The sequence below is a fragment of the Empidonax traillii genome, unplaced genomic scaffold (genome assembly GCF_003031625.1).
Source record: "Empidonax traillii isolate 1590-97213 ecotype Southwest subspecies unplaced genomic scaffold, ASM303162v1 scaffold471:size1368335, whole genome shotgun sequence".
NCBI lineage: Eukaryota > Metazoa > Chordata > Aves > Passeriformes > Tyrannidae > Empidonax > Empidonax traillii.
The window spans coordinates 1233625-1260406 of record NW_020955664.1 but is presented as its reverse complement, the minus strand read 5'-3'; the positions used below and the strand labels follow the sequence as shown (position 1 = coordinate 1260406).

Below are 26782 nucleotides of genomic sequence, written 5' to 3'. Positions count from 1 at the left end.
AAAGCAGACACAATTCTTGGAAAAGTTTGAATTCCACCCTATCAAAAGCTCATGTAAACCACCATGTTACAACCAGCCTCCTCTCTCTGGACTAGTTAGCCTTGAATTTTTTGTGTGCAGGAGAACAGTCACAGACCTATAGAACAGCTTAGGTTAGAGGGGACCTTAAAAATCATCTGCTTCTAACCACCCTGCCATGGGCAGGGAATGTTCCACTAAGAGCAGGTTGCTTAAAACTCCATCCAACACAGACTTGAACACTTCCAGGGATGAGGCATCCGCAACTTCTCTAGGAAACTTGTGCCAGTGCCTTACCACCATCACAGAAAATAATTTCTTCCTAATATCTAAACTAGACCTAAACCTTAAGGCCATTCCACCTTGTCCTGCCACTACATGTCCTTGTAAAACGTCCCTCTACAGCCTTCTTGTATCCCCTCTAGGCACTGGAAGGTGATCTAAGGTCTCTACAGAGCCTTCTCTTCTCCAGGCTGAACAATCCCAGCTCTCTCAGACTGTCTTCACAGGAGAGGTGTTTCAGCTCCGTGATCAACTTAGTGGTCTCCTCTGGACTTGTTGTAATAGGTCAATAACTTTCCTATGTTTGGGACCCCGAAGCTGGACACTACTCCAGGTGGGGTCTCAAAAGAGCAGAGTACAGGGGCAGAATCACCTCCCTCGACCTGCTAGCCTTACTTCTCTTGATGGAGTCTGGGACACAGTTGGCTTTCTGGGCCAGAAGTGCATGTTGCCAGCTCATGTTGAGCTTCTCATGCACAAACACCCCAAAGTCTTTCTCCCCAGAGCTAGTCTTGATCCATTCTCACCCAGGCTGTCCTTGCGCTTGGAGTTGTCCTGACCCAGGTGCAAGACCTGGCATGTGGCCCTGCTGAACTTCATGAGGTTCACACAGGCCTATGTCTCCATCCCATAATCAATAGGAGAGAGACAATTTCTGTTCCTGCATCCTGTTCCCTACAGTGACTAAGGGATGATCAACAGATTTATTTTTTTTCCTGGATGTTCCTGTAGTTTAAGACTGTATTTTGTGAGGTCCTGGGCCCTAATATTGTATATTATCTTCTAGCTATTGCCAAAAAGGGCTCTAATTAAACTTAAATGAAACTATGCTATGGTTAAGCTAGAGATTAAAAAATTATGTCTTCTGGGCTGAGAGAAAGAGTCGGTGGGGAAGCATACAGGTCCTATAGGGAAAGACCTCCACAATTTTGGAGTTTGGCACTTCAGTTCATCCCTCTTAGCAACAGAAAAATACTGTTATTGTATCCACCTGGTCAATAGATGTTTATTGCTGTGCCCCTCTACATGGTAGATTTGGTTTATAATTTCTTTGATTGCTGCCGACAAAATCCTCTAGGTTAAGATAACTAAACTAACCTGGCTAATTTTTGAGAAGTGGATTGTAGACATTCATAATTAATCCACCATCGGCAAAAGTGGAGCAGTGGAGCAACCAGCAGTGATACAACAGAGGCAGCAATGTTTCCCATCAGCATTAGATTTGGAATGAAATCTCCATAGTTTACTCCAATCAGTTTCATAAAAAATGTGAAAATAAATTGGCAATAAATGTGGGCATAAGAGCATTTCCCATTATGTGGTAAACTGGGTTATTTCATCAGAAAGACAAACAGTTACAGAAAATAATGACTTAATTATAGCAACTTGTCTAAAAGGTTTTACTGTGAGGTGTAGAGATTTTTATGAATAAATGAAATCTTACAGAAAAGAAAATTATCTACCATGGTAGTGAAAACCATCAGATCATGGGACAGTCTTTTAAGACATGGTAGATGCCTCAGCTAAAATGGCAGATCAAATCACACAAAATGTTATCTGTGCAAGAGGTTAATAATCCTCCAGTGGCAGAGTGTTGGATGAAGGCATCTGATTTTCTGAGTCTTCTCTGTCTGATCTCAGTTGTCCCACTGTGAACTTTTGAGCAGTCCATCGTACGAGTCAGCAGCAGATCAAAATTAGAGACTTTACAAAATGGCAATAATTTGGTATCCTTTCAAACTACAGACATGATGATTTTTTTTTTTTTGCTTCTAACTGTCTTCATATTAAAAACAAGTTTATATGGACAAGGCACAGCAAGGGTAGATTTCAGATAAAAAAAGGTTGTCTTCTCAAAAGACATTTCGTAAGATGACTATACATCTGCCTTGTTTTTACTCCAGTGACTAGAAAACTTCTTGCTTAAATTTATTTGCAAACAGCTGCAAGGTTCAGCATGTAAGGAGAAGAAATGTCATGGATGAGTATTCTGGGCTGGCTGCCTAAAACTTGTTATGATCATTATACATCCCGCAAATGGTATGTCACAGCTTTCCCATCTTCATACACGAATCTTTGTGTAAAAGGAGGGCTGAGATGTCTGTCTTGGAGTAGAATTATACAATCTCAAGGTAAATAATAAAAAGTCAACAACAAAATTAGAAACTGATAGGAACATGAAATTAATTCTATTTTCCTGATGCACTATGAAGACAGTTATAATAATCAAACCAGCAAAATTCAAAGCTCTGAAAATAAATCCAGTGGTTAGCAATTCTTAAAATACAAAGTTGAGAGAAAACCTGAAACTTTTTCACTCTCACTTCACAAGATATCGAAATCCTGAGCTCTTGGAATGGAGTACATTACCTTGTTAACATTGCTAAATGCATTCCACTTGAGTATATTATTTGCAAAGAACAAGATTATTTTTTATTTTGTGTTCTTTGTAATAATCCTCCTAGTATTTTTCAATTATCCATTTTTAAGACTTCTTGCAAAATTCCATACTTTGTCTTCACTGGTGATCATATTGTTGATATTTATGCTACTTCTTTCAGTGTGTCTGCTGCTGCCTGCACAGTGAAGGCTGCAATGGAAATTTGCCTCTTCACTTCTTCCCAGGCTTCATGTTGATCAGCTTTGCTTTCGATATCAAACATGGCATCATAGATTCCTGGGAAGGATTCTCCAGCATACTTGTTATGGCTGCTTGGAGCAAATATAACATGTCTGTAGGGAAGGAAAATAGCAATATTCTGCATTAGGAAAATAAAACATACAATTTTCTGGATAAAACTAGTCTGTTTCTATACCATCTGTTAAACTTTTGACACTTAGGATGTAAATAAATAAGATTATTGCAGCAATAGTAGCTATAGTCTATGAAGCAAGAAACTAACATAAGCTACATTATGCCATGTGAATTCCAGAACTTTATAGCTACTTGAGACGAAGTTGACTCAAGTATTTTCCTTTTCCTCATTTTAGATGAAATTAAAAGATTTTTAAAAAGTCAGCTTATTTTCTCAAAGATATACACAGTCTCCAACAGATGCATGTATGCTTTGAGATAGGAAAGCCAATGCTTTAACAAGAGACTGTTCTCAATAGATTTTTAATCATAAGCTATGAGAGGTATACAAGGACTGTAGAACTTAATTCTCCTTCTGCAGTTAGTTTTTAGTGGAACTTTTTAGTGGAAAGATTGCTGTTCTGAATTATGCTGACTGGTAAAAGGAACAAAAACCTAGACTTGATTTCACTGCTTCTCAGGTAAGATTTACTTCTTGAACTGGATGAGAGGACCACTGAATTCCCTTCACTGCTTTTTTAGTGCTGCCCTCCACACTGCATTTGCTAGCATGACTATTCTCTTATAGTTGATCCAGTTGTAGTACTTGAATTATACAGTATTTCACTTTCAAATAATATTAATTTCCTATAGACCCTTTAGCACTAAAATTGCTTGAAATGAGTCCAGGGCTTTGGATCTGTTTAGAAGCCCAGTGAAATCAGCAGAAATTATCTGAATAGGTTTCCAACAAGACTCTTCTTCATTCTGTATAATGTATCTCACTGAATTTTTCCCCAATATTGTTTTCTCTTTTTAACCTTATTTGTTCTGTTTAATCTACTTTTACTATGTTGAATAAAATTGCTATAACTCTATTTAGAGACCTGTGAATCTTAACAGAACTCTTACAGGTTACTCCAGGAAGAAAGTGAAAAGTAACCATTTCTCACCTATAAAATGGTCTTCCAGGTAATCCAAGAGGATCGATAAAAGCCCTTTCTAGAAACATGAGCTGATCATTTAGTGATCTGACAGCAAGCAGGCTAAAAAGAAAAAAGGAAAATGTTAGCTACAGACTGTTTGACCTACTCTTAATCCTGTGCCCCAGAATTCACACTTCTGGATTTATGAAGGGCAGCGTTCTATACTAACAGTGTTTCTACACTAACACTGTCCAGAGAATTATGTTTTTGATTTTAGGCAACGATTTTAGATCCAAGATGTTGAAGTTAAAGTGTAGTACAAAAAAACAGTCCATGTCAGCTAACCTGTAAAGAAGAATTATGCTGATCGGTTGTGAGATAGTCTGGTTCTGAAAGTCTCTTAAAGCTGTTTTTAAAGGCCAAATAATAGTGTCAAAGAAGACAATTTCAGGTATTTTCTCTCATGTTGCATTTTACTCCTTTATCTCCTTTTCATGAGGATACTTTAGTAGACCATTCTCTTCTTTTGTATAAAAGTTTTCTACAGACCCTATTTCCCACAAAGTCAGCCAGCCACAAATTACTTCAATAAAATTGCATGAGCTTTTATGTAAAATCACATCTGAAAAAAAGAAACCTTGTGATGTTAGAACCATCTTTTGAGTCATCCAAGAATTGTGTTTTTCTGATGGTAGATTTTAAATTCCCTGGATCAGAGACCATCTGTGTGTGTGTGCTTTGAATAGCTCTGAGCATACTACTGATGTTTAACAAATAAAAGAACCATGAAGAAGATTATACTGAGTATATGTGGGTTTGGTAGTTTACATCCAACTTATTGTAGAGCTTTGAAGGCATTCATCAATAAAAATGGTAAAATTTATACCACTGTAAGCCTGGAATAACTCTACTGTCATCAATAAAGTTTCAAGTTTACAGTGGTACAAACAGAAACTGAAACTGGTTGGTTGAATTAAAACTTAGATTTAGGCCATCCATCAATAAAACCATTTTGAAAATGTCACATACATGTCATATGTCATAAATGTCATCTTTTACACAAGAAATTATTGTTAACTCATTTATCTTGAAAGTTGCTGCCATTAAAAAGATGGCTTTTATTCTCAGTTAGTGTTCCATAAGGGTAAGCATATGGCTAAATTAGATTCTTCCCAAGAAACGTTACATACACATATGTATATACAAAACGAAGCTTGATTTGTCATTCTGGGCATGGCCTACAAGGAATAAATTACAAATTAAGTCAAACTCAAATTAGGCCTTTTGGCATAGGTAGTACATAGAACTTCTTGAAAGCTCATCAAAAAGCTCGCCCCAACTACAGCTTCTTTTTTACCTTTTTTTCTATTAAGTGGTACCAGGTGACGATGACCTCTGAGCTCAGAGGACTACATGTATATTTGACTGGAAGAAAAAAGGAGTTAAACTTACTTATTGATATCTACTTGTTGCAGTCTCTCATGAAAGCTAGCAGCAACTTCTGTAAAATTCTTCACAGCTGAAAAGAGAGCATCTGGAAGGAGCAGGAAGGAAGCAATTACCTTCCTATTCTGAAGATATCATTTAGCAAATCAAATTCTACAAATTAAAGCTTTATCTTTCACTGTGATCATGATCTGTTAAGTGTCGGTGAAGGAAAATCAGATGACCCCACATTCCTACACTAAAAAATATGTAATTCCGTGTGAAAACCTGCCTCAGAGAGAGTAGAAATTAGTACTTCTGTGGATATTGTTTATTATTCGCTATTTGAAGAATATATAGAAATATCAAAAACTGGATCATGGACTGCCAGAATCAGACTGTTCATAGGTCTGAGATTTTATAACCCCAACAGCCTGTGCTTTTTACTCTTATGTCCCTCTGGACAGACAGAGCATATGTGGGGGTGGGTGTGTGTGTGCATGCACGTAGCTCATACTGGTCACAAGCAGCTAAATCCTGTCAATAAAACAGAGGCTTCTGAGGCAGAGAATTATCTGACACTATAAGCTGCAAAGCAGTATGATTATTTTTAAGGAACCAAGACAATGATACATTGTTGTCAACATTGGTGAATCATACACAGGTCAAAGCACGTGCGACTGTAAGGTGTTAGCTCTATTTGGCAGTGGCATATTCTCTACACAGGCACACTAGTGACAAAATATTCACCTTTCAAATTATTGGAGGGTGTGGCTCTTGCTCTATTTACTGTTCGTGCAGCACAAGGTAAATACCAGGCCATGACTAAGACATACGCTACTACAAGGCACTGCTAGCATTAATGGAGGAGGAGTGTGATGAAAGACTGTACGTACCAAAGGATACGTTGTATGTTGCCAGTTCCTCTTCATGATTTCTTGACAAATTATAGATGATGTGAGCATAGTTGCTCACAGCTGATGCATAATCTCTACAGTCAAAAGGAAGCACAACAGAGTTGGCCAATTCAAACACCAGCCCTCCCCGTACCTGAGCTACTGTCAGATGATTCTTGAAAGTAGGATCGTAGAACTGCTCCACAATTTCATAGGTTTCATAGACACTGTGGTAAACAGGATAGCTGCTATATTTTTCTATGTTCTGAAACAAAAATACCAAAACAGAACAAAACCATTACTCAGCTATGGATACTTCGGCGCAGCTTGAAAACCCTTGCTGTGGGATTCAAAGCACAGAAAAGTTTTTAAAGTCAAGTTTTTCTGACTGACACCAAGTTGATCATTCTTATTTATTACATATTTGTATTGTAGATATACATATTTCCTATTTATTACAAATATTGCATATTTGTATTGAGGTAACATAGAGTTCTAGTAATTACTTAACATTCTGACACACTAAACTGAACTATCCCAAAAAGCTAGCAGTCTAAATGGCTCCCCTACATGTGATGTTATTGAAGTAGTTACTGGGGAGACCACATTACAAAGACTTACCCAATTTTTACTGTAACGTGCTCTGCCTGAAGCGATGCCAAGACGTTGAAAAAAGACTTCGAAGTCATTGCCAGAACCCAGCTTATTTATTCTTTTAACAAGAAAGAGGAAAATGCCTTGAGTGACAATACTTAAAGTATAATTTTAGTTTGCTTCCAAGTACCATGTCAATTATTTATTCAGCAGTCAGTCACTATACACTACACACTCTTTTCCTAATATGCTCTTTTTGTCACTACACATGCATTGCCTCTGACCCCCACAGTGAATACACCACATCAGTTGCATTCTTGGAAGAGCAAAGTAATCATTCTTAGGGCCAGAGATATCCAGCTCCCAGGAGGAGAATTTCACTCACTGTCTTTTATCACTGATAAGAACCCTCCTCCTGCTGAACTTCCACTATTCCAAGCTCCCAACTGAGAGAAATCACAGAAGTATCAGCATGGCTTCACAGAATAAAATCAGTCATTGAGATTCTATAGACACCCTCTGGAAAATCTGAAGGATGGTGTTGTAAATCCTGCCTGACATGCCCCTCTGCCCCCCACATTCAGAGGCCTTCCAGGAGCCTGGAAGCAAATGCAAGGGAAAGCTGCTGAGGTGGCATCTTGTGTGCCTGCCACTGGCTTGTGCATACTGCTCTTATTTGTCTAAATCTCTATAAAACGACATGAACACTTTTCATATATAAAGCCTTCTGTTCATCGACAAAGGCAGGTTCGCAACACTAATGTACAATAATGTACCAGCTGCAATCAATAAAACTCTGAAATTTATACCAGCTGAGAAACACACCATTTCTTTTAAGCATTCAGCTTTTCAAGTGGGTGTTTCTTTAAACCCCACAATCTACAAGTTATAATAACGTTTGGTATATAATTTGTGTTCTTTTGTCACTGACCTGGGGACCTCTTTATATTCGCTTGATGGATTTTTTTTATACCAGCTCTCATAAAGAGATTTTCCTTCAAAACCCTCATCAGGACTTGGTATCTAGAAAAAGACAAAGGGCACAGTTTTAAATGTTACCAAGCAACAAATCAACAACCTGTCCTCAAACAAAACACTTAGGGCAATGAGTAAGTCACAGTCTTAAGTCCTTCATGCTTTCTTCATTTCCATTTAACACTTAAATGCATAGCATTTTCCAGAGGAATAGTTTATTTGCTAAAATGTAAGTAATTTTAGATGAAAGAAAACACAAGGAGAGCACAACATTTCAAGTCAATATTTACATTCTGATGTTTCTTTTTGAGATTTTCAGCCATATAATTTAAATACTCAACTAAAAAATCCCTCACAAAACAAAACTTCTGGCTTTACTTGGGAAATTTCAATTTTGTTTTACTTTAATTCAAAACCATTTCTACCTTGTTTTAGTTCACAAAAATTATGTTTATGAATGCAGAAGCAACCTTAGAAGAGCAAAGTGCACAGTACCTGGTGCTTTTGTCATCACAGCTGCTAGAGAGGTATACAAATCACAATCATCCTAAAGCTCATTCCTATCACTCTGACTACTTTGAAGGTAACTGAGCAGCATCTTCGCATCAGTAGAATGCTGAGGGTTTTATTATCTTGAATCTAATAAAGATTATTAATATCTCTTCTACTACTAATATATACATACATAACTACCTAAGAATAGGAATTAAATTAAAGCTAATATATTTGAGGGTGTTTGTCCATTAAGCTAATTGCTGTAAGACTTTTTGCCACAGATTAAGTTTGGATGGGATCACATGGGACATGCTTCCTGATCAGCATTCTCTTCAGACATCAGCTACCAACAAGCTGTGGTTATATGCATTCCTCAGCCTCTGTTGTTGCTTCCCAGCCTGAGGAAGGGTTACACGACGCAACCATTTTTACTGGTATTTAGGTCAACATTTTAATAATGGCTCTTGCTGTCCAAACGGAGACCCTCCTGACCTGATTTTCTGACAGTTCTTGCATTTAGCACAGGTTACCACGGGAACTGGAGGTGATCAACTCCTCTGCAGTTTATGACAGAAATACCTTTATCTGTGCACCTGATTTTAACAGTTCCATTTTATTTGTTGTACTTTAATTGCCAGAAAATTATTATAATGATTTACTACCTTTTCTTTACTTTGGTACCAGGCTAATGCCAGCTTTCAAGAGATAATAAATTATCAACCCTAGAAAAGCCAGATGACTAAATATATACAGCAGACGAAGGTAGATAGATTTATAGAATATATATAGTAGATGAATGTACATTATTTATGCATTTAAACACAAAAAAAGACTAATTAAATGTTCATTGTTTAATACAGTTGAACAGGAAAAAAGCCCCAGAAATAAAATGCCAGCCTCTAAGACCCACTCCCAAAGTAAGGAACATACATGTAAGATGGTAAGGTTATTTCCTGAGAAAGGTCTCTACCTCTTAATTTTGTATGTCACACAAATATGTGTGAGAGCGTCACGGTCAGTGCCAATGAATAACTAACAGGGTACACTAAAGCTGAGCACATTGACCAAACCTGTCACGTTATACCAAAAACAATACACCAGTAGGACTAATTTTTTCCCTGCTTACAGGGAGTCAGTCTCCCACTACCATGAGCACTCTAGTAGTTGATCTGGGCAGCCAGGTTTGTGCTTATTTCTGTCCTCTGGTTCATAGCATTCTTTTATTCTTTTGTTCTTAGAAGAAATGCTTTCACAGAAGAAGTGGAAAAGTCCCTTATTCCTGAATAGCTAATATTTAAAGGTATAAGCTTGAAATCCTCTTGGCCCTTCTGTGAAAAAGCTCCAATTACTTAGCTATTGACCTAAAAGGGATACTGCAACCAGAAAAGAAACATCTGACACCATATTTTATAGACAGAGCCCCATCAATTGAGTGAGCACTGAACATACTGGCCAAAAATTTCAAGTGATCTTACCTCTTTAGTCAGACTGTACACCAGACTGTACATCAGTGGTGTGCAATCCACTCGCAGTGTGTAGTTTCCTGAAAAACAGGAAAAACTATTTATTTGAAGAAGGAACTTCCACTCAGCTGAAATCTCATGCCATTATTTGTTAATAAATAAGGTAGGTACTGGAGAGTTACACTCTTTATGAGGAGTAAGCTGGGAATCATAGAATCATAGAATTAACTGGATTGGAAAAGACCTCCGACATCATCAAGTCCCACCCTTGATCCGAGACCACTGTGGTTTCTAGACCGTGGCACTAAGTGCCACATCCAATCTCATCCTAAAAACCTCCAGAGACGGTGAATCTACCACCTCCCTGGGCAGCCCATTCCAGTGTCTGATTACTCTCTCTGTAAAAATTTTTTTCCTAATATTCAACCTAAATCTGCCCTGGCACAGATTAAGACTGCACTCTTGTCCTACTGCTGGTTGCCTGGAAGAAGAGTCTTCCTGTGATCTTGTCAGTGCATTTGTATTGGTTATGATGAATTTCAGCCCAGCTTTTTAAGAAATTCTTCAGAGCTTTTCTTATGTCCCTGTGATTACTATGCATGTTATAAGAAAAGAAGCTGACTCGGAAGAGTTGTCATAGAACTCAGGGGCACAACACTTCTTGTCCCTCCCTATGACTTCCCAAACAGTGTAGCTACTGTAAGGGACTTCTTTTCTGAAAAAAAACAGGAATATCTGAAGGATACTTTATGATCACAGGTGACAGTTTCTCCCCATATCCACTTCTGAATTAATGCAATGAAATGATCACAATGAAGGTCTCATGAATCTCCAGGCAAAATCCCTCCCAGTCATACCATCACTATTTCTGTAAAACACAATTCAAAACCACGTACCTTCAACTGAAGAATCTGCATTGATATAAGCCACTCCTCGTGATTGCAATACTTTGGCATTTTCCTATGAGAAAGAAAAGAGGAAGAAAATGCTGACAATTTTTTTTCCCCCAGAACTCTTTTCCCACTCACAACAGAAACAGCTCTTCCACAGAAAGACATCATATACTGCACAGAGCTATACATTCAAAAGGAAACTGAAGAAGGAGAGAGAGAATGTGTGTGCAAGGAAAAGAGGGGGAGGGAGGAAAGAAATGCTGCTTTTTAATACAGATTTCTCAAAGAGCAGATACCATCCAAATGTCTTTTTGAACATTATTGGTTTACCTCAGCCCACTCTGTTGATCCTAACAAGCCGAATTCCTCTGCATCCCAGCTTGCAAACATCACTGTTCTCCTTGGTCTCCATCCTGCAATGAAAAACCATGAAAACTGTATTACCAAAATAAAGGCTGAAATGTGAAAATAAATGTCAGTTTGGGGGAGGCTCATCTTGTATCATGATCTGTGGGGAAAGAGACATGTTTAAGGAATTTTAACACCAACTTCAGTAACCTAATATAATAATGATTTGTTATTGTAGTCATCTCACCTCTACTTCAATATTGTGCCAAATAATGTATTCCTTCTTGTCTCTCGTCTTTAATTTCAAGAAAATTGTCTAAAATTTAAAACTCTGACCAAGGACAAATAATGTGCTGTGCAAAAATTCTTGAAAGAAAGATTTTCTACTCTTTTCGCTCTTTTCAGTTTAGTATACATTGTATACCAGTGTCTACTTTGACAGAAGAAGTGGCATGTTTTCATATCTATTACTGACTTTCTTTGACTTGTCTTCCAAATGCCAGATTTTAAAACCTAAGGAATTCCCTGTAACTTTGAAAGATCACCTTCAAAGGAAAGGTCTTTCGCTTGAAATTCTGCATCTGATTTATTCCATTCACAACAAATGGAACAGGATCTATTGACCTGCCTCTGTATCTCAGCCTGAAGTTTTCTTTGAAGCTACTGGAACCTTTTCATCTTTTACTCCTTCTCTTTCTTAATTTTTAATTTTTTTTTTCCAGTTTGCATTCCAAAGACAGCTTCCCCTGATATCCAGTAACTGGGAGAAATGGGAAGAAAACTAAATGTCAATAAGTGTTAAGTGTAATGTGTAGGCAAAGAATGCTTCTCTAGAACAGTATTTGCATTGTCAGAGCTCTTTCCATGGGATGTCAAGTAAGGAGACAGCATTTGCTCTGACAGGAGCAGAAAGTTGGTGCAGTTGACATTTGTTCCTATTCTAATGCGACTAGGCATGAGGTATTTTTAACCACTACCTCCTACTACTTTTGCACAGCTTATTCTCTGTATTACACAGACATCCTTTATTTATTCTTGAGTCTGTCTCCAAGCCACAGTTAAGTGCTGAGAAAGCTCTCAGTGTTGCCCTCATGAAGCCTTTATCAGTCCACCACTGTATCGATTTTATAAGACCATTGAAACATCCAGTCTGACCATCCCCAAATACGCAGTAATCAGTTGTACCTGAACATCACGTTTATTTCAGCATCCCCATTTTGTGTTTCTCTTGAGCAGAAGGACCTTTCATATAACAAAGTTGTAATTGGAATTAGATAACATCTGCAGAGCAGCATGGTTTATTCTAGACATCAGATAGACATGTTTAATTTTAAGCATATGTTGAAATCTCAGTGAAATCAGTGGGCACTGCTGAGATCATTTATCTTGATGAGCTTTATTACCTTCCTTTTTCAGTTTTCCAAAGCTCCTCACGATCTCGTGAACCACAGCTGCCCCACTCTGTGGATCAATGCCACCGAATACCCATGAGTCACGGTGGCCTCCCAGGATGACATATCTGTCTGGAGAAATTATTTTGGAGGTTTATTTAGGAAAGCTTTTTTCCTGCCATAGAGCTGTTAATTTGAAGTAATTTTTTTCCACGTATATATCAGGCAACAGAAATTAACAGTTTATAATATACATGACAGAAAGGCAAAACACATTTTAAATCGTTAAAGACATTTTTCTGTATTTTTCAGTTAGTGCTAGAGAATTTGTCAAGCACAATAAACGAATCCCAGAAGACTTAAAACCTCCTAAATTCCATAGCATTAGTTCTATTATTAGAAATACTGCAGCTTTTCCCTAAAGATACAAGCATCTTTCCATATTTTACAGTAGTGTGTTTCATGGTGAAGCTGATCCACTAATTATATATGCACAGCACACAAATTCACAACATTAGAGTGTGCTGAATGCAGTATTTCTCTGAATATATATAATCAATCATAAAAAGAGTTGTTCAAATCATGACAGAGATGTGATTATTAAGATCGAAGTCAGAATAGATCTCTGTGCTACTACAATATAGTTAACAGTTGTATTTCAGGCACAAGGGAAGTGCTGCAGTAACAAGATAAATGATGTTATCATCATCCCAGGGATGTTTATATATCTGGGGTTTTTTTGAGTATAAAATCACATTGATTACAAGAGACTATAAGACAGACAAAAAGTAAATAGTGGTCGATAACGTGTCTTCAGATGGAATGCAAAATCCATTCCTGTGTTTAGTGGGGAAGAATATCCACTTAAGACTATTCTTCCAGTTGCAAAGTTATTTGCCTGAAGACAAATATTTTTCGTATTGGACTCTCCCTTGAAAATCAGCATTCACAGTGAAAGTGCTGACATACCCTGAACCATATGAAAGTTGGTGCAATAAACATTTCAAAACCAATGATCATGTAGTACAATATTTCAAGAGAAAACTATACTCTTCATGTCCCCCTTGTAATTATGAAGTGTATGTAGAGCTCACTTCTCACTCATATTATGCTGAAGACAGGTGATTTTACCTGGTTCCACTGTGCCTCTGATAGTACCAATCACATTGTAAATCCTTCTTACTTCGTTGTTGTTATGAATTTGCATTTTCACCTTTCTAGTGTATTGGGAAGAAAATACAGAGAAAATCCTCTAGATTAGACAATAAAACATCTTGACACCTTTCAAAAGTATAAACATAAACTATAAGGAAAGCATTTTGACCAACTTTACCCTCTATTAAACCAAGGTAAATCTGAAAATATTTCAGTGGAATTTTTTTTTCTGGATGTATACCTGTGCAAATGAGAAGACCATTCAGCCCTTGATAGCTATGCAATGTTTCTGATGTCAATAAGATTTATACAAACAGGATCAGAACTCCAAATCCAAGGATTTTTTGCTAGCAGCTAGTTGCTAAATTTAGAAGAGTGAGAGAAAAATGAAAAACATCTAATGTTTGGCCAAATTCTACTGCTCTACCTATCTTTTCTCTGATCCCAAGCATGCTTTCCTTAGGAAACAAAACTGACCTTGTAGAATAACTTGCTGTGAAACCAGGACCAACATTGTAAGATACATTCAAATTTCCTTTCCAGCTACTATCAGGTGGTGCATGTCCTCCCATATTACTATGATGAAAAAAACCATCATTATTAGTTACAGACATCTTACAACAGCATCGAACACAAATGAAGAAACAGACTTATTCACATAAACGACTCATATTTTTGACATGAACTTGTGAGAAACAATGAAAATATTAAGAAGTATGATGGATGTTCTGTTCTTAGAAAGCAAAATATGTTTACTGTAAATGAAAGCTTGTCTTTTACTGTAAATGCATACTTCAGTCGAGCTTTATTACACACTACAATACAGCATGTCTTCAAGTCCTCAAATTTTTTATATAAAAATATGGTAGTAGAAATAACAAGAAGTTATGGCTTCTCCAGACAAGTGTGAAAAAAAGTATTTTTTAAATATTTATATTTCATTCATAATTACTAGAAACAAGTTCCAGAATTATTTACAACTTATTGAAGAGAAATGTCTAGCTACATCATATTTATACATATTAATCTGCTCTACCACTACTAGTTGAGAGTGGATAAAAGAGGTTTTTTAACCTATACCTTTCTCATTATGAGAAGTTATCTTAATAACAGTGATAACAAGAATGTTTTAAAGAAAAGACAATTTGGAGATATATTAGTTATAGAAGCCTGGGAGGAAATAGGAAAAACATTAGGACAGTGTTAATAAACATCAGGTATACGAAACCACCAAAGACAGTAAAATTCTGTCTCCTATAAAAATAGATAGCTTCAATACTTCAGGAGAAATCTGAATAGAGAAACAAAATATATTTTTTTTTCCTGAATCAGTACTCAAACAGAGGCATCAGACTGAGCAGAATGATCTCTCATGTGATTTAGGTGTAAAATTCCTATGCAAACACATACTCAAGACTATATTCACTTATTGCTTCAAACACTTATCCATCATACCATTGCCAACCTGGCATTTCCTTCTTTGCAACTCTACAGTTCGTACAGATGATTACTGCTACATTTTTTAGGGGAACAATACACTTTCCAACTCAATCAAATCTTAGTAGTTTTTAGTGAACTTATTTTGTTTGTTGAAATAATTATGAATTTTAATGCTGTCCTCTAGCAAGCTGGTAGCCTGTTTCCATGCTACTTGCACATTTAGTAAGCAAACTTACATGTAGATGTTTATTAAATCCCCTTTCAAACTCCTGAGTTTCCTCAGTGTGCTTATACTGGTTCACTAGCATCATTTCATATTTAAACAACATAACAAATCTGATGAGAGAATGCATACACCTTCATTTAATAGAGGACAGTACAGATACTGTCCCAACAAACATTCATGGCAAGTACTTATCTGGACAAATGGATTACTTCATTTCTGATCTTTTTCACATGAGAGGTACCATGTCAGCCTTGAAAATTTTTGCCTTTATTCAAACTAAGAGGCACTTTATACCTCCAGTATACTTGACTGACCGGGATATATTACAAATGGTCCTTTCCAGATCATTCTGCATATATCTGATATGCAGCAATAGATAACACATTTACCTCCTACAGAGAACTTAATATGAAAAAAAATATATTATTTCAACAGCTACAAGATAAGCATAGTGCAAATGTCTTTCCTCTCTTTTCAAATGCTCCCATAACTTTCAAAAAACAGTCTTCTTAAAAATTGTTCATGTCTCCCATACACTTACCGCAGTAATGACTCTGCGTCATGATAGCCAATAGGATGAACCGGAATTTTTGGGAGACCTACACCACTGGTTTTGTCTAATCGGTAGGTGTATTCTGAAAGCAAAAGACAAATATTTTCACATTTACCACTCTCAGAAGGAATCAGTACAGTTCATAGCACCATCCTAACACTGGAGTCAGGGATAATCGTTTCACTTTCCCAGATATAGGACTGACATTAATTGCATGTTTTCAGGGAGATGCCAATGAAGGTTTTTCCATTGTGGTAACTTTTTTTGTTGAAATCCTTTTGAACAGAAACATTTCTCTTCACAGGAAAGAAGTTCAAACTAAGCTAAAGATAAGAGAAAAGCGTGAGCCCTTAATCTGATGCTTGGAACATTCTGCTGGAAACTAAAACAAATTTGCCATTTGATAACAAGATGCAGATAAAATCACATACACTGGACTACTGAATATTCTGGTTTGCTGTTTTTGAGAACAAAACGAAATCTAGGTTTTGTTCTGACAAAGTTCAAATAGAAATCATGGTATTTTACAAATGAGAAAATTTTTACAATGTGGACAAAAGCATATTTGGAAAAGAATAGTTTCTTCCTTAATACAACATTCACAGAGACCTTTTTTGAGGGAAGAAAACAGCGATTTATCTGTGAGATCACCGACTCTAGCATGAGGAAAGAGGAATCTTCCCCATAATCTGCTCTGTCGTGCTGCTCTTGGGAACATGTATCCCCTTCCAGCTCAAGTTCTGCTGGCTGGAGGCAACATTGCCCATCATTTAAGGACCACCTTTCCTGAGGTAACTGCCTGTCTCAGATATGCTGTCTCAAGTGCTGGCATGAATGGCTCTTAATGAATTTCAGCCAAAATGGTCTGGTTTAGGCGATAAATGAAAAAACTTACGCACAGCTCAAACAGCTCAGGAAGCATAAGATGAAGGTGATGAATACAGGTGAGCACTCCGTGGTTCCTCCTTACATGCCCTCCCTTCCTCTCATGCACTACTTACAGAAGTGGCCTACTGACATGAAACCCAAAGCTGCCTCTTTTGAGCAACAAAGACTGAGAAAAAAGTGTTTTGTTACAAGGGAAAGAACATCCCCACTGCCTGCCCCTTCCTGATACCAGATCCTCGAGCATGTCTTCTCTAGAGTCACTCACCTTTTGCAGGATAACCTGGTGTCAGAGGATCACCTGCCCCATTCAGGTTTAATACATTCCCACGCTGGGCTCCTCCACCTGGAAGATTCCAGCCATTTGGATAGGGGTCTACTCCCGGGGCACAGTAGTCAGCAGGGTCAGAGTACAGAATAATTCCCGTGGCACCTGCTAATTCAGCATTCTTCACCTGCAAAGCACATCTCTGGTCCCTATCCAGTCCTTTATAGCTTGACCACAGAACTCAAGGAACAAAAGAAGGTATTATAAATTACAGTGATTTTTCCTCAGGGTTTTTTACAGTGCTTGGCGTAAGTAAAGTCTCATGCCATAAAATTTCCTGAAAAATATATATACAGATATCAGATTCCATATGAAAGTAAGAGGTTTGTTGTTGCTTTGACTTTTAGTTGGGAGATAACATCAGTGACATGGAAAACATTATTGGAGAGTTGACACTGTCTTTGGCTGCAAACAAGATTAACTCCAGAGTGCATAGTTTATTATGGAACAAGAACTGACTTGCATGCTGTTTCAAAAGAGTTCTCGTGTGACTTTATTATTGTATAATATATGTCATTCTGACATCCCAATCTGGTTTGCTACCAGATATGACAGTGATGGATACTGATTGACTGACAACTAAACTTCAACAGTTTTAAATTTGGGTATTTTAATCCAGAAATATCATAGCTTTTTTCATTATTATTATTTTTTATTTTAAGGAAATACAGTACTTGCCTTCATCATCTATCTTATTCTTGCACACCATTAGGAAGTTGGAAAACGGCAGTACAGTTTTCCAGATTTTATATAGGCTATCAAATTGTCCAGTACATAAACAGTCATATGAAATACTACTGTAAGAATTAACATATCATCCCTTTGTGTCAATGATGGCATATAATTTCCAAACCACAGGAAAACTGCCCTTCTAGATATTAGTAACTCTGAGGTATTTGTGCTTCATTTTAAGAAGGGATTCATAGATAGTAATATCTTCTTCGATTTTTAGGTGGTTTTCATTCAGTTATTACTTTTAGGAGTGGTAAACAATTTAGTGAAGATATTATCTGACCCAGGATATGAATTATATGTCACTTTTCACTGGTAAAAATGCTATGTACGTAAACCAGTGAGTTATCTACTTAGAATCTTAAGATTGGTCAACAGCATAATAAGAAGTTGCATTCCAGTGAGGAGATTCAGTGTTTGATATCCTTAGGTAACTGACAAATACAAACTATAGTCCTGCTCAAATTAGGGTCAAACTAATTGTTGTACAAGAAGCAAATACACATAAAATAGACTGTCTTCTTACATCCCTGTTGAGATAAAAACTTGAGTGTATGCCTGAACCATGCAAAGGATTATGTCCCTTACTATCACGTCATGGAAATCTGCAGAAAACTGTAGTTTAAAAATATTTCTATGACAGGGACATTGAATAACCAAATACACAATTTAAAATAGCCTCCATATAGTTATACTCTCTGCCTGGTGTACAGAAACCATTAAAAGAAATACAATATTGACATTTTACAGGACAGCTGAACCAATCGGGAAGAACAGCCTAGTTCAGAATTAGAGTGTATTACAATGTATACAACATCAAACAATGTTAGTGATTTTTGGAAAAATTTATAGAATGCAAAGCAATATAAAAATACGAAACACTTTCCAACTTATTTACTTTCATCCTAGAAATGTATTATATATCTATGAAATATATGTTTGCTATCTTCTACTAAAAAATCATCTTCAAACACAGCTCTATGAAACTCAATTACACTAAGATCTACAGAACACTTTAGGTAAGTGCTTCAATCTCTTGAAAACAAGTGAAGGGTAGCACAAGTAACACTTTTATATACAGGAATTACCTTATTTCCTCTGAAGATCTTCCCATATCTGGCAATAACAATTTTTCCCTTACAGTCAATTCCCATTACACGTTCTAACTTGAAGAAGTCTTCGGTGCGGCCATAATTCACATACACTAACTCACCCTGATAGAAAGAGGCAGAATTTGAAATAATACTGTCAAAGAACATGTCGAAAGGAGGATGCGTTCTTATAAGGTAATAAATTGGGAGCAATGATCTCCGGGACTGGCTCTAGCATGAATTCTTTGATCGTAAGGCAACTAGGCAGGCAAGTGACTTTTAATAGACTCCTACTATCCAAAGTAGCCAGACTTTGTGCACAACTGAGAATGTTCACATATGACTTATGTTTAAGTGTTCAAAGTGAGGTGTTTAATTCTCTTCATAGTCTGTTTAAAACTGGAGTCAGTCTCGGATAGCTGGAGGTATTTTGGACACAGACCGTAAATATCAATTATATTTTATACAGTAGAGTCCACTGCTTAGTTTTAGTTTTTAGTAGAATGGTTTTTAACACGAAATAGAGAAACTGGCCTGGGAAAACTCAAAAGACTCATGGACCCACCAAGTATTACCACTGCTGAGCTATATACATGCTCCCTCCTGTGCTGTTTGCAGTACAGATGCAGAAAACAGCTCACTGGAGAATGCTATTCCTAACAGTGCTAGCTAAGTACCTGAACCTTGGTCAAACTATTATGTAATAAGGTGAACATAAGCATCATATTTTGAAAAGACAATGTCTTTAGGTATTGTTTTCTTCAGAAACCAAGTTCATATATTTAATTCACATAAAATAATTTTCTAAAGAAGGAAGATGAAGCTTTCTAAACTTGTTTTTATGATTTTCCATATCTTATCATTTACTGTAGCTCTCCACAAACTAAATAAAGCAGTGAGGTTATTCTATCTTTCTTCAGGGATATGTTATGATAAAAGGTCAAAACCCATGAATTTTATCTTACATTATGTTCTGAAATTCCCATTGCAATTCTTGAAACACTCATTGCTCCTATATCCTAGGGTACAAACTACCTGCCTGATTCTCCAGTATCCTTTAAGTATCTGAGGCAAATGAATACAGGATACCTTTTTTTTTCTGAACTTGGACAGCTTATTAACAAACTTCAGAAAGCACATGATTCTGATATATACTGGGCTGTGTGAGTAGAAGCATTAGTAAGAACCTTAAAGTAGAAACTGGACTGGATGAGCTCAGAGGGCTCTGCCAACCTAAATTATCCTATGTACAGACAGTAAAAATATTAAGAACAAAACAAAAAATTCTAATCTTACAAAATATTAATTGAAACCCCTAATGATCATAGGCCAGAAAATTCCTGTTACACAGGCCAGCTTTATAAAAGAAAGCCCATCAGCTGGTACCACAGGTACAAGAAGACAGGATTAGCTTTAAATTCAGATCACTGCAACAATTTTATTGCCAGAAAAGCTAACAAAAGACTTTTTCAAGCATTTTCAACACTGTGCAGCTATACCTGTCAGTGTAAGTCTTGGGAAAGCAGCATTTTGAAAATGAGGTTTGGCTCATAGAGTGTTTAAATATAACAGTCTATTTGTTCAATAAGATGGAAAACAATACATAGTTACAGAAATGCTGGGGGAAGCTTATAGCAGTAATATTAAATATTGATTATCATATTTTTAAGGAAAAGGAAAAATAAAATCTAGTTCTGATACAAACTAGAGAAAAAAATTAAACATATGTATGAGTACTTGATTTGAACGTTGCTCCATTGCAATAATGCCAAGAACATCAGAGCAAGGTCATATTTCCTACTGGTGATACCTCAGGTTTTGAACTATAACCTAAGGAATTTCACACTATTCTGTATTGCTCTCTGCTATTCTGTGCTATGCTAGTCTTTTCTATTTCCATTATTTCTATTTCTGTCTCTGCTTCTTTTCCTACTTCTGTTCCTACTTCTATTTCTCTTTCCGTTTCAACTTTTGCTTCTTTCACTATTCTGTTGTTACCTCGGGCATTCCTTGGGCTGAAAACGCACTGTAGGGTGGCACCACATCTCTAACAGCTTCATATCCCGGAGGAGGAGGCTCAAATAATGATGTGTTGAAAATCTAATGGGAAAGAAGAAAAGGAGTAATGTAAACCGGGTGATATGGAAAAAAAGGACAATTCAGACACATTTCACAATCACCTGCAGTTTAAAGGACTCTGATTTTAGAGCCCTATATGAGGAGACGACAAAACTTTAGCAAGAACTGGGCAGCCTTTTCAGTAGGCAAGTTCAAGACAAATCCCATCCGCACTCTTCACAAAGTGCTGTGTAAATGAACACAGGGTCCCTTAAAGTGGTTTCAGTACAGCAGACAAGAAGAGGTTAAATCGTAATGGTAAAAATGCTTGCATTCTGCTCCACCCTGGAACTTCTACATGCACTAGAGTTGTTCTGTAATGAACTCATGTCCCTTGTGATAGTACATTTTGATGCCTAAACTCTAATCTTCCAGAAACTGAATTTAGCACAATCATCAATACTGTATAATGAATCAACACAAAGAATGATGCTGATCCTGGTTTCTCTCCTCTTTCTAAATAACAGACTAATTTTAAAACAATTGAATTACATGAAGCAATTCTCTTACTTAATTCACCTTTAATCAATATATGTCAGTATGCTATATGAATCAAAGTAAATATTAGTACTCCTAGCACATACATTATGAAACATAGATGCAAAATACAAAAGCAAACTGGAACCCTCGATTTTCATGTGCTTTGTATCAGGCCCAATATTAACTGAACAGAGAACATCTTTCCCTCACAGTCTTCCCAGGTGTATGACAGTGATTTTGTTCCCTGGTTGGAAAAACTGGTGTTTTTTTGTACCTCATTTTCATGCTCATCAATTATGGAGACGTAGTTGGGCTTAGTGTCATCAGGGTAAGAGAGCAAGACATCATAATGAACTAACTGAACAGAATCCAAACCAAAGGTCTTCCACTCAGCTTGGACTTGCTGTGCCAGACGCATGTTCTCCTCTGTTCCTGCTAGGTGAGGACGCTGTGTAAAATTGCTAGAGAAAAATAAAGAAACAATCAGGTCAAGTATTGCAGCTCATAATCAGAACTCCTCTTAGCCTAGCTGGAAATAAACCCTCTAGAGATGATCAGATATACCCTGGTTAAATAAGGACCAAGGCTTCTCTGTATGTATATTTTTGCCTGTATAATACATAAATTGAGGTAAAGAGTTTCAGGTGTCCAAAGCTAGCACAGGTACTTGTATCTTCCTTGCAGTGGGGTTTAGCAAGAATGGTATGATGACACCAGAAACAGGGTCTTGTCCTTTCTTTACTCATTCTCTTCTGAGTAACATTAGACCTGTGCACTCCTATGGATGAGACTTTCATTGTGAAGTGATAAAAGAAATAAGCATAATTATCTTTGTGTATTCAACTTAGAAATGTGTATAATTACTTTGATCCTTACTTGCAATTAACTGGATATTCTCCTTGGATAAAACTATTTTAATTAATTTTGGCACAAATACCAAATTGTCTGAAAGTTCACTCTGAGTTTGCCGTGTTGGCAAGTAAGAGAGACTGACTTCTGACTGCCGTAAACAACTATAAACAAGAAACAGGAAAACTCAACAATTCGTGACTTAAAAATCATGCCACATGAATAACAAACAGTGAAAGAGACCATAAATAGTGAACAACCCATTGTCTGAAAAAAAAATAAATTGTTCAGACCACTGAGAAGGCCCAGTGGTGAAGTCAGCTGAAAAAACCCTCAGCTGAATGATGCTGTCCTACTTCTGTCATATGACTGTGCCATTAACATGCCACAGATGCTTGTGTGGCACCAGCTAGTGTTAATGGTTGACAACAAAGGGGTAAGAGATTAGGAAAACCTTAAATTCTTGAGTTCCATAGTGAACAAAGCCATTAAAGAAAGCACTTTGAAAGAACAGTACATAATGAAGCAGAATAGCATAGCATAGCATAGCATAGAATAGGTTTGGTTGTAAGGAATCTACAACAATCATCTAAGTCCAACTGCCTGATCAATTCAGAGCTGATCAAGTTAATGCATGTTGTAAGGTCCAGCAGGCTTGGGGCATCTTTAGGAAGCTTTTTTCAAGGTCTGACCACCCTCTTGGTAAATAAATGCTTCCTTGTCTGAACCTCCTCTCGAGTAGCTTTGAATGATTCCTATATGTCCTATCACTGCATACCAGGGAAAAGAGAACAGCACCTCTCTCTCCACTTCTCCTCCTCAGGAAGCTGTAAGGAGCAATGAGGTCGCCACTCAGCCTGCTTTTCCCCAAACTAGATAAAACCAAAGTCCTCAGCAGCCAAATGCTGCTAGATAAAACCATGTTCCTCTGACAATGTCAACATCTACTACTAACACTGTACTAAAAGTCACTGTATGACATACTGAACCAAGACCACGGTGAAGTGTTATTTTTAGTGCCAATGGCTGTTTTCTCTAAGAGTTACAAATGTTTAAGTCTCACATCTTCATGAATATTTGACTTATGCAACCATCTCCTCCTGTATTAAGCTTCCATTTAACTGAATATTGTGTTTTTCTTCACTTTCTCTTCTAATCTGTCGACTGTCTGTACTGGTAGTCCTGAGCAGTGGCTAAACATCTGCCATATTTCACTGCAGAACTGGCCACATGACAGTAAATGAGGCACAATGTTTTCTGTTTGTGTAGATGCAGGGAGTTTAGAGGGGAGAAAGAGGTCCTTTAAAGAGCTGTTTAACAACAATGGACTTTGCAGGAGCCAAAACACAGATTAAGACTCTTAAAACTTCTAAGTCCTCAGTTTTGAATGTTTATGTTATAGTCATGGCATGACTGTTATGTAGTAAAGAGAACATACTTTCCAGCTAATTTATTTGCTATAGTTCGTGACAAATGCACTTCAAATGAAATCAGTGGGATTGCCACAATTGTACAAAACAAAAAATGGGAGTTTAGTAATTTAGTTTTGTACAACTTTATGTTATGTAATCAGGGAGGGAATTTGAGGCAAATCCAAGTGTATTGATTACTCGTGCAATAACTGATGCTCTTTCTTTACACAGAAAGTAACTTTCTATCAAGAAACTATGACTTCTGGTCTATTACAGACTGGAATAAATACAAGTTTTTAACAAATACTAGTCTCCTATGAGAAAAATAACCCATTTACAAGATTCCTAAAAGTACATCAGCTTAATTGCAGTTAAAGCTTCCAAGTCACTGAAATTGAGAAATTAATTACAGTAACTAAATTGAAAACTACAGTAACTAGATTTAAAAATATCTATATTGTCACCTTCCATTGTTCTGAATTGTTTGAAGCATGATCAGCAGGTCAACAAAGGAGATTCTGTCCCTCCATTCCGCTCTCATGAGACCCTTCACCTGAAGTACTGTGCTCAGCTCTGAGGCCCCAACATAAGAAGGCCCAACATAAGATCTGTTGGAGCAAGTCTAGAGGAGGCCATAAAGATGATCAGAGGGCTGGAGCACCTCTCCTGGGGAGATGGGCCAAAAGAGTTGGGGTTGTTCAGCCTGAAGAAGAGGAGGCTCTGGGAAGACCTTAAAGCGGTACCTAAAGGGGACTTACAGGAGGGCTGGAGAGGGACATTTTAAAAGGGCATGCAGTGATAAGACAAGGGAGAATAGCTTTGGACTGAAAGAGGGGAGATTTAGACTAGATGTTAGGAAGAAATTCACTACTGTGAAGGGGGTGAGGCACTGGCAGAGGTTGTCCAGAGAAGCTGTGGACTCCCAATCCCTGGAAGTGTTCAAGGTCAGATTGGACAGGGTTTTGAGTAACCTGCTCTAGTGGAAGGTGTCCCTTCCTATGGCAGGGGGTTGGAACTAGGTGGTCTTTAAGGTCCCTTCCAGCACAACTCATTCTGTGATTCTATGACCTTTGCACTGGTTCCAGCCTGAATTTTTTTCCTTGTCTGAACTGATTAGTCTACACACTGCTTACTGAAGAAATTGCTTGATGTTTTCGGCTTTCATTTCAGCCATAAATGCTGTCTTCATGTCCTCATGAGTACTCAGAGATGTCTTCTTTTCTGTAGGTTTTACAAACCAGCCTGTTCAACACACCAAAATACAACAGTAAAAACATGAGAGCAATATTCCCATGACACACACCATTTCTCTTTGGTCTCCCCACAAGATTTGCACTGTGCATTTTCCAACTGCTTTTATTTCAGTACATACAAGCAGCCACAACCTAATGCAGGCTGCACAGTGACGGCAGTGTCAGTCCCACAAACAGTAAGAGAATTTATTTCCATGGGTAGATACTGAGGGGTATAAAATACTACACTATATTTAGTCATCACAATTATGTTCCTGTAGATGCTAAGGAGACTTACCTATCTTCCTTGAGTACCAGAACATCATACTGGCAGTCAAAACCAGTTACTTCAGTAATAAGGCAGTAGCTTTACAAAAATGCATAGAAACACAAACACTCTTTGTAAGGAACAGATGTCTCATAACTCCTTTCTCACTTTCTGGTCTGTCTGGCTCTTATTTTGGAATCCTTCCCTTACTATGCCGGCACTACCAGAGTAAGTGATGAGAGAAACACCTGGCCAGGAAGATAAGTGTTTCTGACATCTCTTTTTAAGTCAGACTGGACATGTTCTGTGCCAATGCAGCAGCAGCAGCAGCTACATGGGTAAGGTGAATGAGAGAGCTGGTATATTCAAGCAGGTAACAAGCTGGTACTAGGGAGGCACTGGTCACCGGCACAGTGAAAGGTTCTTTCTACATGAAAGAGCAATTCAGTCAACTCAGGCTTCCCAATGGCACCAACCCCAAGTACATACTAAATGGCAATGCAAAATATAAGTGGCTCTTTTGTTTTCCTTCCTCCCTCAAGCTTATCCTGATTCATCTGTGAAAACAAAAGGAAGGTAGGAAGGGGAAATCTCTTGCGGCAGCAACCCGCAGGCCTGCCTGCTTGGGATTAGGAGGAGGTGGGACATCAAATTAAAAACTCTTTCTCCCCTCCTGTCAGCACCCCTCCAGCCCCAAGTTTATCTTCCTGCCGTTCTGGCTGAGGTTGCTGCGGTTTCAGGGCAGCAGGGTCGAGGGGGTCTGTCTTTTGTGCCCTCCTCACAAACCCAGCGTCTCCTTTCTTGCTACTTTATGAGTCACACTTTAAAGCATGACTACTTTAATAAAAAGTAAAACGAAAAACAAGTCAAAGACCCTTCTCCTGCGGCGGAGCTGGAAATCGCAGAGGTGGTCGGTGACTGCATCTGCCCGGTCTGAAGAGAGGAACGGAGAGAGGCAGGGAGGTAGGCAGAGAGTGTCGGCCGGCTGAGCACGGACTCATCTCAGGCACCCTTGGCACAAAGTCCCGGGCGCTGGAAACCTGCCCGCTCCTCCCCCAACCCCAGCCCTTCCTCGGCCCATCTCCGCGCCACCTCCCCCGGCTGGACGGGCCGGGGGCGGCCGGCAGAGCGCTCAGCGCTGGGGAGGGTTAGTCTGCACTGTACCGATGAGGAACCCGAGGAGGAAGAGCCCCGCCGCTGCTACCAGGACGGCGGCCCAGAAGCGGCCGCTGGCTGCCCTGGGGCTGGCCGTCTCCGAGACGGTGCCGAGCGACGTCCACATCGCTGCCATCCCGGCCCGTCCTCGCCGCTCTGGCAGCGCCCGCCCCGCCGCCCGGAGTGCCCTCTGCGGCTCCCGCCCCCGCCCGGCCCCCGCACACACCCCCGCAGGGCTCCACTCTCCCCGCCCCACCCGAGGATAAGGCTCTCCCGGCATCCCGCCCGGGATCCGACGGCCGGAGCTGCTGATCGGGCGCTGGGCTGGCCGCTTGCCTCTGTCGGTCGGTCCAGGCGT

General features: G+C 38.4%; 1 protein-coding gene across 2 annotated transcripts; it reads right to left on the bottom strand.

The window, feature by feature from the left end:
- Positions 1–1840: 1840 nt before the first annotated feature.
- On the bottom strand, positions 1841–26547 carry FOLH1B (folate hydrolase 1B). Of its 2 annotated transcripts, none has more exons than XM_027895813.1 (19): positions 26434–26547; positions 24903–25011; positions 21783–21969; positions 20909–21010; positions 18908–19033; positions 17028–17214; positions 15863–15956; positions 14133–14231; positions 13632–13717; positions 12513–12632; positions 11092–11174; positions 10765–10828; positions 9881–9948; positions 7867–7958; positions 6963–7053; positions 6342–6606; positions 5473–5554; positions 4048–4140; positions 1841–3033 (listed from the first exon to the last, which is right to left on the bottom strand). In XM_027895813.1, the coding sequence occupies exons 2-19, from the start codon at positions 24956–24958 to the stop codon at positions 2844–2846; spliced, it is 2085 nt and encodes a 694-aa protein (XP_027751614.1). In that variant the 5' UTR covers positions 24959–25011; positions 26434–26547; the 3' UTR covers positions 1841–2843. The 2 variants fall into 2 exon arrangements, 1 of the variants encoding a protein (XP_027751614.1); XR_003572566.1 differs by having other exon boundaries at positions 2881–3033; positions 6496–6606.
- Between the last annotated feature and the right edge of the window lie 235 nt (positions 26548–26782).